At 44.9% G+C, this 14,702-nt stretch overlaps 2 protein-coding genes across 5 annotated transcripts in view; both read right to left on the bottom strand.

The window, feature by feature from the left end:
- Window positions 1–14,702, bottom strand: part of LOC311260577 (semaphorin-4A-like) — a 29,255-nt gene that overhangs the window by 4,853 nt on the left and 9,700 nt on the right. For all 4 annotated transcript variants that reach the window (XM_084358583.1, XM_084358585.1, XM_084358586.1 and 1 more), the window contains 11 exons: window positions 12,323–12,483; window positions 11,359–11,421; window positions 8,691–8,789; window positions 8,029–8,119; window positions 7,524–7,643; window positions 5,356–5,483; window positions 5,093–5,274; window positions 3,982–4,120; window positions 2,821–3,010; window positions 2,596–2,711; window positions 386–549 (listed from right to left, as the gene is read on the bottom strand). In XM_084358583.1, the coding sequence (XP_084214709.1) occupies window positions 386–549; window positions 2,596–2,711; window positions 2,821–3,010; window positions 3,982–4,120; window positions 5,093–5,274; window positions 5,356–5,483; window positions 7,524–7,643; window positions 8,029–8,119; window positions 8,691–8,789; window positions 11,359–11,421; window positions 12,323–12,483 (1,453 nt within the window). The remainder of the gene's footprint in view (window positions 1–385; window positions 550–2,595; window positions 2,712–2,820; window positions 3,011–3,981; window positions 4,121–5,092; window positions 5,275–5,355; window positions 5,484–7,523; window positions 7,644–8,028; window positions 8,120–8,690; window positions 8,790–11,358; window positions 11,422–12,322; window positions 12,484–14,702) is intronic.
- LOC311259570 (uncharacterized protein) lies at window positions 617–1,723 on the bottom strand (the record flags this gene model as incomplete). The annotated part of the gene is made up of 2 exons (XM_084356802.1): window positions 617–1,299; window positions 1,330–1,723. 2 exons carry the CDS (start codon window positions 1,721–1,723, stop codon window positions 617–619), a joined length of 1,077 nt encoding a protein of 358 aa, XP_084212928.1.

Raw genomic sequence — 14,702 nt, 5'->3', positions numbered from 1 at the left:
CTGGGATGTGAAGACAACGAGGGAAAGACAGTGATTGAATGATGGTTACAAATGAAAGAGGACAAAGTAAGACAGAAACAGAATGATATGGAAATAAAGTAAAGTCCTAATAATAATGAGACTATAAACACGAGACAGATATGACCAACAAGGACAGCAGCACAGGATAATCTCAATCCAAAGAAAAGCGTGAGTCAGAATTAAATATTTATTTCCATGTAAATTGAAAGTTAAACATGTTACAGGCGGCTTGAACCACCTGAAACATGTGAGTGTCCTCAAGAGGGACGAGGTCCTGAAGGGAACATAAGAAATCCTTTCGACAGCTGAATCTGAGGCTACAGAACCCACGAGGATCCATAAATATAATATCTATTTCACTCACATGTTGTTGTCACTCCCGTCCAGACGGGTGCAGACCCTCCTGGTCCGGCTCCACCCACACAGAGGATCTCTGGCCAGAACACACTGACTGCAGGTTCTGTAGACGGAGCACTTGGCCACAGGTACCGCGGTCACGCCCTCTGATGTCCCGATGTAAAGAACTCCCTACAGAACCAGAACCCACTCTGACTGAACTCTCTCATGCACACGTTCATATTCAGAGCAACCTTTATCAGTTTATGTGTGTACCTGTGTGTATCTGTGTGTGTATCTGTGTGTGTCTGTGTGTGTATCTGTGTGTGTCTGTGTGTGTATCTGTGTGTGTCTGTGTGTATCTGTGTGTACCTGTGTGTGTATCTGTGTATCTGTGTGTACCTGTGTGTGTATCTGTGTGTGTATCTGTGTGTACCTGTGTGTGTATCTGTGTGTGTATCCGTGTGTACCTGTGTGTATCTGTGTGTGTATCTGTGTGTGTCTGTGTGTGTATCTGTGTGTATCTGTGTGTGTATCTGTGTGTACCTGTGTGTGTATCTGTGTGTATCTGTGTATCTGTGTGTACCTGTGTGTGTATCTGTGTGTGTATCTGTGTGAACCTGTGTGTGTATCTGTGTGTGTATCTGTGCGTGTATCTGTGTGTGTATCGGTGTGTATCTGTGCGTATCTGTGTGTACCTGTGTGTGTATCGGTGTGTGTGTGTGTACCTGTGTGTGTATCGGTATGTATCTGTATGTGTATCTGCGCGTGTATCTGTGTGTATGTGTGTGTGTATCTGTGTGTGTATCTGTGCGTGTATCTGTGTGTGTATCGGTGTGTATCTGTGTGAACCTGTGTGTGTACCTGTGTGTGTATCTGTGTGTGTATCTGTGCGTGTATCTGTGTGTGTATCGGTGTGTATCTGTGCGTATCTGTGTGTACCTGTGTGTGTATCGGTGTGTGTGTGTGTACCTGTGTGTGTATCGGTATGTATCTGTATGTGTATCTGCGCGTGTATCTGTGTGTATGTGTGTGTGTATCTGTGCGTGTATCTGTGTGTGTATCGGTGTGTATCTGTGTGTGTATCTGTGCGTATCTGTGTGTACCTGTGTGTGTGTACCTGTGTGTGTATCGGTGTGTATCTGTGTGTGTATCTGTGCGTGTATCTGTGTGTATGTGTGTGTGTATCTGTGTGTGTATCGGTGTGTATCTGTGTGTCTATCTGTGCGTATCTGTGTGTGTGTACCTGTGTGTGTATCGGTGTGTATGTGTGTGTACCTGTGTGTGTATCGGTGTGTATCTGTGTGTATGTGTGTGTGTATCTATGTGTGTACCTGTGTGTGTACCTGTGTGTGTACTTATGCATGTATCTGTGTGTGTATCGGTGTGTACTTGTGTGTGTACCTGTGTGTGTATCGGTGTGTACCTGTGTGTGTATCTGTGTGTGTATCTGTGTGTGTACCTGTGTGTGTATCTGTGTGTGTACCTGTGTGTGTATCTGTGTGTGTGCCCGTGTGTGTATGTGTGTGTGTATGTGTGTGTGTACCTGTGTGTGTATCTGTGTGTGTATGTGTGTGTGTGTGTACCTGTGTGTGTATGTGTGTGTGTACCTGTGTGTGTATCTGTGTGTGTATGTGTGTGTGTGTGTACCTGTGTGTGTATCTGTGTGTACCTGTGTGTATCTGTGTGTGTATCTGTGTGTGTATGTGTGTGTGTATACCTGTGTGTGTATCTGTGTGTGTATGTGTGTGTGTGTACCTGTGTGTGTATCTGTGTGTACCTGTGTGTGTATCTGTGTGTGTACCTGTGTGTTTATCTGTGTGTGTATCTGTGTGTGTACCTGTGTGTGTGTATGTGTGTGTGTATGTGTGTACCTGTGTGTGTATCTGTGTGTGTACCTGTGTGTACCTGTGTGTGTACCTGTGTGTGTACCTGTGTGTACCTGTGTGTGTATCTGTGTGTGTACCTGTGTGTGTATCTGTGTGTGTACCTGTGTGTGTACCTGTGTGTGTATCTGTGTGTGTACCTGTGTGTGTACCTGTGTGTGTATCTGTGTGTGTACCTGTGTGTGTACCTGTGTGTGTTTTGTGACATTAATAGTTCAGTAGCCGTCACTATGCAGACGACACACCGCTGTGTACTTGTGTTTCAGTGTTCTCGTCTCGTGTCTCATGTCGATGTATGGATGGTAAAACCTTTGTGAAACACTTCATCGCGCCCTGCAGGTGTGAGGTTTACCTTGGCGGAGGAGAGCAGGATGCTTTTGATGGGCTGAGCTTGTGTGAAGACCTGAATCTCCTCAATGACCTGCACACCCCGATCAAACAAAACCACTTTGTGCAGGAATCCAGACTCTGTATTCAGACAGAGACATGATCAACAACTTCTAATACAGATTTCCAGGTGACATTTTCCAGCCTGTTATCTCAGTTTAAACTCTTATCATTCAGTACGAAGCCTCACCTGTCAGGAGGAAGAGGACGGTGTACTGTTTGCTGTTGGCAGCCTCAGTCGTCATCGCAGCCACACGACTGTACCGCTCCCCTGAGGAAACAACGATCGGACCACCGCTTTCTGGTTTGACACTGTCGCTGGTCAGGAAGCTCCTCTTCACCTCTGCCAATACAGAATCTGTGGCGTTGCCCAGTCCACACTGTGAGGAGAACATGACGGGAGAGTCTCACAGCAACATCTGACCACAGCGTTACATCAGGATGTTGAATAAAGACAGACTCAGAGTCAAATTCATGAGCTCATGAGGTCTTTTTTTACATCTTACTTCTTCTGATTTGTGGTATGTGTGGAGGTTTATGTAAGAAATAATGAGCCTGAGCAATATCTGAATGTGAAATGTGTCATTTAAGTGGAGTTGCAGAATTTAATGTCAATGCCATGAGCTGTATGAAGTTGTTCATGTTGGGTTTCAGTCTCATATTTAATCCAGTTTAACTATAAACTGCCTAAAGCTGATCATGACCACCAGGGGGCACTAACACTGCTAAACAAACTCCCAGTCGTAGTGTCACACAGTTCAGTCTCATCTTCTTTTAAAGATACATTTCTGATGATCTTTGACACTTCAACAGTTGTCTGGATCAATGTTACATTCCATTATTTTATATTTTCATGCTCAATAGCTTGTTTTCTTTTCTCATCTTGTACAAACACAGTGAACAGATATATACTTTTCAACAGCCATGCCTGTTTGAATGAGGAAATTAGGGTAAAAATACTGTTTTTCATGCAGCAGAGGGAATATGATGGAGTCTCTTAAACCACCATCTGATTTTTTAAAAGACCATCAGGGGTTCATGTTTATAGAAACAGATACTTACATTTTCAATTTAGGACTTTTACTTGTAACAGAGTATTTTTACAGTCGGTTCAGTACTTTTAAGGTAGTAAAGGATCTGAATACTTCTGTCAATGCTGCAGGAGATACAGTCTGTATCATAGCATTGGTTTGTTTTTGTTGTTTTGTTTGTCTGATTGGATGTCAATGTGTTCAGCTGTTTCTTGTTTGTGTTATTGTTTTTACTCGGCTTAAATATAATTGAAATCAAGGATTTATGGTGGCTGAATATCTTCTGTACTTGACATTTTGTCTGAATGTGACCTTCTCACCTTTCCCAGGTACGAGTGTTTTCCCACCATGGGACTCCACTGGTGTGTCTGCGTGTCAAAGGTCCTGTAGCTCTGCGTGAACACTTCCCTCACGTCCTGCAGTTTGAAGACGCACACGGCAGATTCTGGACCCGAAGACCTGAAGAAGACCGGAGGTGAAACTCAAGTCACCTCGTCTCTGTCTCATACATAGAGGATTTTATTTAAAGACCGGTCGAGACCCAAACTGATGTCACTAATTCTGCACGTTTCAGTTGTTTGCCAGCAATTTGCTACCTGGCCAGGTGTGTAAGCTAATTTAGTGAACATGTATGAGGAGAAATACTGACTCTGATTCTGGTCTGATTCTGGTCTGACTCTGGTCTGATTCTGGTCTGACTCTGGTCTGATTCTGGTCTGATTCTGGTCTGACTCTGGTCTGACTCTGGCCTGATTCTGGCCTGATTCTGGTCTGACTCTGGTCTGACTCTGGTCTGACTCTGGTCTGACTCTGGCCTGACTCTGGCCTGATTCTGGTCTGACTCTGGCCTGATTCTGGTCTGACTCTGGCCTGACTCTGGCCTGATTCTGGTCTGACTCTGGTCTGATTCTGGTATGATTCTGGCCTGACTCTGGCCTGATTCTGGCCTGATTCTGGTCTGACTCTGGTCTGATTCTGGCCTGATTCTGGCCTGACTCTGGCCTGATTCTGGCCTGATTCTGGCCTGACTCTGGCCTGATTCTGGTCTGACTCTGGTCTGATTCTGGTATGATTCTGGCCTGACTCTGGCCTGATTCTGGCCTGATTCTGGCCTGACTCTGGTCTGATTCTGGTCTGACTCTGGCCTGATTCTGGCCTGATTCTGGCCTGACTCTGGTCTGATTCTGGTCTGACTCTGGTCTGACTCTGGCCTGACTCTGGTCTGACTCTGGTCTGACTCTGGCCTGATTCTGGTCTGATCCTGGTCTGATTCTGGTCTGACTCTGGTCTGACTCTGGTCTGACTCTGGTCTGACTCTGGCCTGATTCTGGCCTGATCCTGGTCTGATTCTGGTCTGACTCTGGTCTGATCTGTCCTTTTGTAACTTTGTGATCGGACCTCCATGTGGAGGTGTTGGTTCTGTCTTCCTACCACTGAGAGGTGAAGACGCCGTAGAACAGTGTGTCTGAGGCGTCGCTGCCCTCTGGTGGCTGGAGGGTGAACACATCCTCCAGAACATTGAAGGGAAGCTTTTTGGGCGACTGACAGAGCAGAGGAGCTTTGGCAAAGGACGTCCACTTCTTCTGCAGAGTTCTCTGTCCACCAACGTCGTCCTGAAACATCCACAGTGAGAAGAAATCTTTAGTGTTAATACTTATTTATCATCACGTTCTGCAGGCTGTGTCTACTGTCACCTTGCAGACTTGGGCCACCCGGGCGATTCGCAGGTCGTCTACGAAGCTGAACTCTTTCCCAACTTCACTGAAGAAGAAGTAGAGTTTCCTGTCTGACGGGTCCAGTGATGAGCTGACCAACGTTGGCTCTGAAATACAGGAAGTGAAGACAGAGGAGGAAGCTGAGGGCGCTGTGCCATGTGGTGTGAATGAGGAGAAAAGAGATCTGAGAGCAGATCAAGTTTCCAGCTGACTAATGAAGAGAAACAATCAAACTATTTAAAGAAACGTATCTGTGTTTCACAAACCCTTTCTCCTTCCAACGACCAGTGTCAGTTACTGAGGTTGTGCTGAGATTTGATACCAGTGTCAAAGCAAGAACGTAAAGTCTGCTGGATTTGTAGATGATGGACAAAGTTACAAAAACTGGTCGTAACTGGCTGTGACTAGTTTTACTTTAAATCTTTTGGAGCAACCTGGCACATTCATCAATGGAAATTTTATCTAATCGTCTTTTAAAACATCAAAATCGTCAGAAGTCATGTTTTGGCCTTTTCGAGACATTTAGAGGGATTTTTTCAAGCAAAGAGGAAGTGAATCATTGGTGCAGAAATCAGGAAGTCCAGTCGAGCGCCTTAAACTTCACTGCTACTGCTACACACTCAAAGTATGTCAGCTTTTACAAATGTATGTCAAACATGTGAGTGTGAATGTTTTGTGTTAACAGCAGCAGTTTCTCAGACTGACAGTCGTCAGGAGAGTCTGCGACCCTCTCAACCCTGGTGATACAAAACATTTTCATCTTTAAAAGTTTGTGACTCATCAGATACGTTACTAAACACGTTCATTATAAAGATAACACACGTTACATTGTGTTTGTATGTATCTGATGTCATTTTAATCAGGGTTAACCCTTTCAGTCCCTGAGCGGCCCAGTCTCCAGGATATAAAGTTAGCACATCATGTTTCTGTAAACCACGGATACGTCCGAGGTTGACACGTGTCGAATCACGTTCACATTATATGTGTGTCACATCAGCAGGTGGAGGGATGGTGGTGGAGTTATTTCAGCCAACAAGGTGCTTGAGTCACACCGCTGGATATCTTTAAGGACACCTGGAGACATTTAGACGTTTGTGTGTCTAACAAAACCGATTATTTTTCACAGGAGATCGGACCATCTCCACCAGATCAGTTATTTTAATCCCAACCACGATGTTTTCTGACCCTGACCCAGTTGTTTCTGTGTCTAAACCTAAACCAACATACAGAAACGTTCAGTTGGAGGTTGGTTGTGGTTTTGCAGAATCATACCGAGCTCACATTTATTCTGGAGCCCGGCTCGATCAAAGTCTCTCAGCTTCATAAATGTTTTTTAAAAGATTTATTTGAAGTTAATTGTTGTTTTCCAGATTTAAGATGGATTATATGAACGAGCAGACTTTAAATTGGATCTGATGTGTGATTACAGAACAGAAACACGTCGGACAGGACGCTCACGACTAAAATAAGACAAAGTCACTGTGACTCAAATCAAACACGTCATTGATCTTTACGACTTCACCCAACCAAAGGTCAGCAGCTACCACGTGAGAGATTCACTGAAGCATCGATCTTCTCAGTAATACATGTTTCTTGTCCACTCGTTTGGACAGTCGGGTCGGTAAAGACGGATTCTGGCGCCTCCTCGACATAAAGTAATGGAGCCATATTTTATACGTCGACCACATGAAGCATCAAAAGCTCAACAGAAGCCGACCTGCAGCTTCCTGCAGCGACTGACAGTGTTCAGGTAACTATGATGAAAATCTTTCAGAAGTGAGACGCTGAGAAGAACCAACACCAGTTCTGTGTCCTCTCCTCTCTCGGCTCCAGTTGGACCCAGTTTGGACCATGATTAGTTCAACTGGAGCTCAAACTAGTCTCACGATTTCCTTCCAAAGATCCGGACATGTCTTCGTGCCGTGCTGTCTCACACTTTTATCTCTTCTTCCTCTTTTTCTGGTGTTGTTTTCTCACCGCAGCACTTTGTTCTCGTTCCCCGTCAACATTTCATATTTCAGTGTGAACAACATAAAGATGTAAAACCAAAAAGCAGCAGGTCGTCACTCACTGAGACCTTCAGTCCTCTTTCTGTTCACTGAGCGATCACAGATGATCGATCTCAGGATTGATCTCGTGTCACTCACCCTTCAAGACGACAGATGAATCCTGGCTGACGTCGGGGCGGCCATGTTTGCTGAAGTGTCGAGAAATCTGTGGTTGGACTCCTTTGAAGTCGGTCGTCGTGGCGGTGAACAGTTCGCCGTCTGCACACGGAAAAACACACGTGAAGCTCAACATGTGTGAACAACAACATGCAGAGGATACACTTGACTTTCAGAGACTTTAAGAAACTGATGAGTGTTTATCTTTTCCTTGGGCAAAAAGGTATTTAAAAAACTTTTATTTGCATCTATAACAGTTTTTATGCAGCTGTACGTGTAAATTATTCATATTTGTATATTGAAAGTGATTGATCAGCTGTACATAACCTCTTAATTACAGCGAGTTACTGAGTTGTATACTTTCTGAAGGAAGTGTGTGTGAATGCACTGTAATACAATCACACACTCTTTCCTTCAGTATTTTTGTCTTTATCAAACTTCCACAGCGTGATCAGCACAGCCGTCACTCAGCAGAGCGCAGACTGACCGACGGTGATGGCGGTGCTCCTCTGGAAGGGGCTGAACGGACAGCGACCTTTAGCGCTGCCATGTTGGACGATGGAGAAGCTCTCAGCGTCCTGAAGGAGGCGAGAAAAAACAAAACTGTAAAATCATCAAAATCATGAGCGAAGAGTCAGTGCTGGCAATTTCCTGCAAACCACGGACATGTTGGATTTTTACATGTGAAATGTTGAAACTTTCTGTTTCTTTGGGTTCAGTTTTCATGTCCCTGTTGTGGTGACGCTGTGTTTATGCTCTGCTTAGGTTCAGGCACAAAAACCACCTGGTGAGGTTCAGAAAACTTCAGGTTTTCACCTAAAATACCACAAAACTTTATAAATATCACACTTATAACTGTTGTAGCACAGTCTAGTGGTTCGCCACCACCATCCTCTGCCTCATCTGACCTGACAGTCAGCTCATATACATGTGAACATGATATGAATATTGATATAAGAACTAAACACAGAAAAATGTAACATAACATTTGCAGAAACATCCAGTGACAGTACAAACAAAGATGTTTATTTCAACTCGGTTCTTGTTTTAATAACTTCGTCCATCATTGACTAAACATGATGGACAACATCAGACGATAATCAATCAGAACGATACATCTGAGTTAATTCACTTCCTGTGTTGACTCACGATGTAGACTTCATGAGGGCTGAAGGCGAAGCTGCCACAGGCGTACAGATGGCTCGAGTTCACTGACTGCAGCACGTGCACAAAGTTAGGACAGTCGACCTGCAGACAGACGGCAGACACACACACACACACAGACAGACAGACACACACACACACACACACACACACACACACAGACAGATTGTTTTCGTTCGTAAAGTGTAAACAAGCTGGATGAAGGTGAATGTTGGGGTCTTCCAGAAAGCGGGTTTTGTGAAAGCTCTGAGTTTGTTAACCCTGAGATGAGAGAAACTCTGAGTGTTCAGCTCCAGAAAGAGGAAACTGAAACTCTGGTCTGTTACCACGGTAACTGACTGTGTGGACCTCACCTGCTCACTGGCAGGTTCACCTGAAGAAACCCTGAGTGTGACGGAGCTGTCTGACAGCGGCTGTCCTTTCCTTCAGTCGATCATGTTGAAGCAGAAATAATTCACAGTTTTACACCAGGAGGAGAATTTAAATTCATTTAGATGAGCTCTCGCTCCCTGACGAGGACTGGACCCAACAGAACCGCTCCTCATCAGTCCGTCATTTATATTCTCCGGCCGCACAGCGAATATCAGGCTACACGTCATCTCTGACGCGCTCTCAGATCTGAACCATCCTCTGCGTTTTTTTTGTTTTTTTTTAATCACTTCGCAGGTTAATCAATCACCTTCAGCAGCCAGAAACAGAAATAACTCACATTTCATTTGGCTTCTGTATTTCCCACAGAAGCTACAACAGGAACCATCAGTAGAGCCCGGTGGACTTTTTCCAACAACGTAACTTCAAAGTCCGTGTTTCTAGTTTACCGCCGCATTGAGTATAAGACTAAATGACTTCTAGTTCAGTCTGTAGACAGGAAGTGTGTGTCTGCCTCTGGCGGCCGTGGTGGAGGTGGAGGTGGAGGTGGAGGTGAGCACCACCTCATGTTCATCTGCTCAGCAGGATGTTAGGACACAGATGTGTGTTAAACAGCATCTGTTGGTGGTAAAAGCTGCTACAAGTTAAAATATCCACTGAATAAACTTTTACTTTGTTTAATATGTGAAATAAAACCAAAGTGAGGAGCCATCGTGAGAAAGTTTTTATATTTCATTTTCAGCTGATTTAAATTAAATAAAATAGCCTAAAATAAAATAAAACACTGAACAACATTCAACCACTTCCTCAAAGGCTAATAGAAAAGAAAGTGACGTTAAATTCAAAATGAAAAGACGACCGCATCTAAAACTCTGTCAGTGATTTTCATTACAGCCGCAGCCGTGTTACTTTTTCCCCCCAGAAAATGTCTGCTTCCTGTTTTCTCCCCTGTTGCCATGGTGAATCACAGTATCGGAGCTCCATTGATGATGGCTTTTTACTAGTCGTCAGGCACGAGCTCAGCTCAGCGTTAACATACTCAGAGTCCACTTACCTGACTGAGATCAGCTGTTCTGGGACTGAACACTCAGAGTTTCACTTCACAGGTGAGTCAGGGTTCGACTCAGAGTCTGTTGAACCTCCTTTCTGGAACACCCCCCAGGTGTGATGATTAATAAATACACTCTCAGCCAATCACAGTGAGACACGACAACAATCTTTTTTGTCATCGAGCAGGAAGTCGTGTCTGAAGCTGCAGTGACTCGACCTGAACACAATAACTTATTATTTATTATTCACGTTTCATCGTTATCCCAGAACTGCTTCTACTACGAGAGTTACATTTGTTGTTGTTGACGGAGGACATCGTGTCTCTCTGGACACTTTTCTGTAAAAGTGTTGATGCACCAATTTCAGCTGACTTCAGTTCAGCTGTAGCGTCCTTATTCTGCCCCGAGTCTCGGCTGTCAGGCTACTTACAGGCTGCCGTACCTCATCGGGGTTGACAGGGTGGACGCAGATGACGTCACTATCCTTCTCCCAGCTGCATTTCTTTGCTTTAAGATAATTAATTAACTAAAAAAAATAAATGTTTATATACTAGAATTAAACAGCACAGTGATCTTTGTAGTGACGATGCAAACACAACATTATGTATCAGAAAGTTTAAATATAAAGGAAACTAAAGATACATTTTAGTGGGTTTGGTGCAAAAACAATGAAAACGTTTAAGCAGCATTCCTGTTTGTTGTCGTTAGTGTTGTCAGGATATTGAATGTGATATTAAAAAATGAAATATTGAAATGTAGTTAATATTGATTAATATTGATATAAGACACTGAGTTAACTTATTAAACACAGATTTGATTACCAGCTGTATTTCTTTTTAATCTCTATAGCTATCATGATAACATCGTGGTCGTCAGTTTGTTTGATAATCGTGTGGTTTATCACTAACATTCTCATAATTATGGAAAGTAATTATCACAATTTTAGATTTAAATGTGGTAATAAACATATTTGACTTCACAGTGGGCGGTCAGGTGAGCGGAGGTGTGAAAGTTTCCACCTCTGACGTCTTCACACAACAAATTTCTTGTGAACAACTGAGGTCGACTATGAAGTCAGTGTGGAAACATGCTCAGGCTTTTAACTTTAACTGTCGTAGTTTCACCACAATTACAACAACACTGTTCAGTTACTGAGGACAAAACATTCCCACCGGACGAGCAGAGCTACAAATCATTTCACAGATAAATGAGGACGGAGGTCGTCACATAATTACCGTCGGGTTCTTCCCTTTGTTCTCACATTCTGTAATTTCTTTCATAGATGGACTCCACTCCACCTGGACAACAGACAGACAGGCAGACAGACAGGCAGACAGACAGACAGGCAGACAGACAGGCAGGCAGACAGACAGGCAGACAGACAGGAAGACAGACAGACAGGCAGACAGACAGGAAGACAGACAGACAGACAGACAGGCAGACAGACAGACAGGCAGACAGGCAGACAGGCAGGAAGACAGACAGACAGACAGGCAGGCAGACAGACAGGCAGGCAGACAGGCAGGCAGACAGACAGACAGGCAGACAGACAGGAAGACAGACAGACAGACAGACAGGCAGGCAGACAGGAAGACAGACAGACAGACAGACAGGCAGGCAGACAGACAGACAGGAAGACAGACAGACAGACAGACAGGCAGACAGGCAGACAGGCAGGAAGACAGACAGACAGACAGGCAGGCAGGCAGGCAGACAGGCAGGCAGACAGGCAGGCAGACAGACAGACAGGCAGACAGACAGGAAGACAGACAGACAGACAGACAGGCAGGCAGACAGGAAGACAGACAGACAGACAGACAGACAGGCAGGCAGACAGACAGACAGGAAGACAGACAGACAGGCAGACAGGCAGACAGGCAGACAGACAGACAGACAGACAGGAAGACAGACAGACAGGCAGACAGACAGACAGGCAGACAGGCAGGCAGACAGGAAGACAGACAGGAAGACAGACAGACAGACAGACAGGCAGGCAGGCAGACAGACAGGCAGACAGACAGACAGACAGACAGACAGACAGGCAGGCAGGCAGGCAGACAGACAGACAGACAGGCAGACAGACAGACAGACAGACAGGCAGGCAGGCAGACAGACAGGATGGAGACAACACAGGGATTAATAACATAATAAATCTATAAATCAAATCATCGTGGAGTAAATTAACCGACTCTCGCTCACCTTCTTCTTCAGGCTGATGACGTCACTCTGACTGACGTCCAATGAGAGGACAGCGTCCTGTGCTCCCACGTATAGGGTGGATCCATCGTCGCTTAGCAACAGCGTGGTTGTGTTGCGGACATCGGGGAGGCTGAAGAGGACCAGAGGTCGGTCTGCAGAGTCTGGACACAAACACAACAGAGAGGTAGATTTAGAGGATCCAGGAGGAACAAACACCTGGAGTCACATCAGATTCTGATCCGATTAAAAAGTGGATTTATCTTCACTCCTGTTGATCAGCCTGACTGCAGCAGTGATCCGGAGCTGACCTCCACTGTCGGGTCTGTTCTGTAATGTAGACTGCTGACTGGAGCTGGAGGGGAAATGGACCGAGTATCATCTGCATAGGTGATGTTATTGTTGTGTACGACGAGGCCTAACAGACGTGAGTCGATAGAAGAAGTCCGAGGATTGAAGCTCGGGGAACTCCTGCCTGGAAGATTTGACTCAGAGCACTTTAACCCTCAGTCTGTCCAGTGTTCATGTTCTCAGCTGAATCAGACTGAGCGTCAGTTAGTCAGAGGTCTCAGCCTTCCCATCATGCACCTGTTCTCAGCATGTGTGGGAACAGGTCGTTGTTAATGTCTGGTGGGTTTCACACACTGATCTGCGCTGGACTAAACAAAGACCTGACTATTATTAAAAAGCGAGGTGCAAACCAGACCGAGACGCCTGAGGCGAGAACGCAGAGCGATAAATAACATCAACAGAACATCTTCTGTCTCAGCAGTCAGCTGACCGGCTCAGAGTCAGCACCACTTCCTGTTTCTGAGGCCATGTGGGTTCACGTTTGGAGAGGATGTGGTTGACAGAGAAACTCGTTCTGTATCTGATCCATCTGAACCACAAGAGCTGCACAACAGCTTAACTGAGAAGAGTTTAAAATAAGAAGACAAGCAGAACGACTCGCAGCCGACACTTTATATTCACAATGAGTTTAATCTGAAGACGCGCTCATGTCTCTGTTTTACATTTTACATAAAGATCATTGATTTGCTTTTGTCTAAAGTGACCAAGATAGATCAAGATACTCAGAGGGAGGTGTTTTATATTGAAAGGAGGTTGGGAAACACTTCCTGTGGGACTCTAGTTAATATTGTTGCCAACGATGACTTCTTTAACCAGATTTAGTGACTTTTCAGATCCTCTTAGTGACTCCATGTCTTATTCAGACCATCAGGGAGAAGACCAGGAATATATTCATATATAACATAATGTCACTGATTCTCTCTGTTGGAGATCAGAGCTTGAAATATGTAAAGAGGAGACACAACGGTTTACATGCTCCTGTCTCTATAAGGCCCCGCCCCCTGAACACCCAGCCTGCTCTGATTGGTCAGCTCACACATGCCTGAGCCAGCACTGCTAACAACAGAGCAGCTGTGCTTAATTCATTTCTTACGTGCCGAACTCACCACTGAGCATAAATAAATGCAAATGTGTGACATGGTGACATAGTGTGATGTCACAAAGTCGCAGAATTAAAGGCGGGACTACTGATGAGGCATTCAGGGGCGGTAATGTATGTGGGAGAGAGGAGCTTCTGTTAATGCCGACGCTGACCTTTTTAACTTTTAAGATCTTACAACAAGAAACTATGAAAAATGAGAAAATCATGATCAACGGTCCCTCAATGCGTCTGACCGACCGCAGCGTTATGAAAATCAACGTGCAAATGAGTGCATGACATCACAGGGTGGATGTTAGAGTAGCTGGTGCCAGCTGCTGTCACTGAGAAGGATCATCAGCACTGCTGTGACCTCACAGGCTCACAACACACAACACGCAACAAGCAACACACAACACGCAACACGCAACATGCAACACACAACACGCAACACGCAACACACAACATGCAACACACAACATGCAACACACAACATGCAACACACAACACGCAACACGCAACACGCAACACACAACATGCAACACACAACATGCAACACACAACATGCAACACACAACATGCAACACGCAACAAGCAACACGCAATACACAACACGCAACACGCAACAAGCAACACGCAATACACAACACGCAACACACAACAAGCAACACGCAACACGCAACAAGCAACACGCAACAAGCAACACGCAACACGCAACACAACATGCAACACGCAACACACAACATGCAACACACAACACACAACACACAACACGCAACACACAACACACAACACAGAGGTCAGAAGAACGCTCAGAGAACAAAGTACTGATCCAGTTTGTTGTCAGTCGCGACTCTCGACTATCAGGACTTTGTGTGGTTTATGTTGAGGAAGAGTCACTTCTCTTTACCAGTCTGAGCCATGACTGGTCGTCTGTTACCACGGTAACACGGA

This window comes from Pagrus pagrus (assembly GCF_965226575.1).
Source record: "Pagrus pagrus genome assembly, chromosome: 7".
In the NCBI taxonomy this organism is placed as follows: Eukaryota; Metazoa; Chordata; class Actinopteri; order Spariformes; family Sparidae; genus Pagrus; species Pagrus pagrus.
This window is presented reverse-complemented; position numbering and strand designations above follow the sequence as displayed.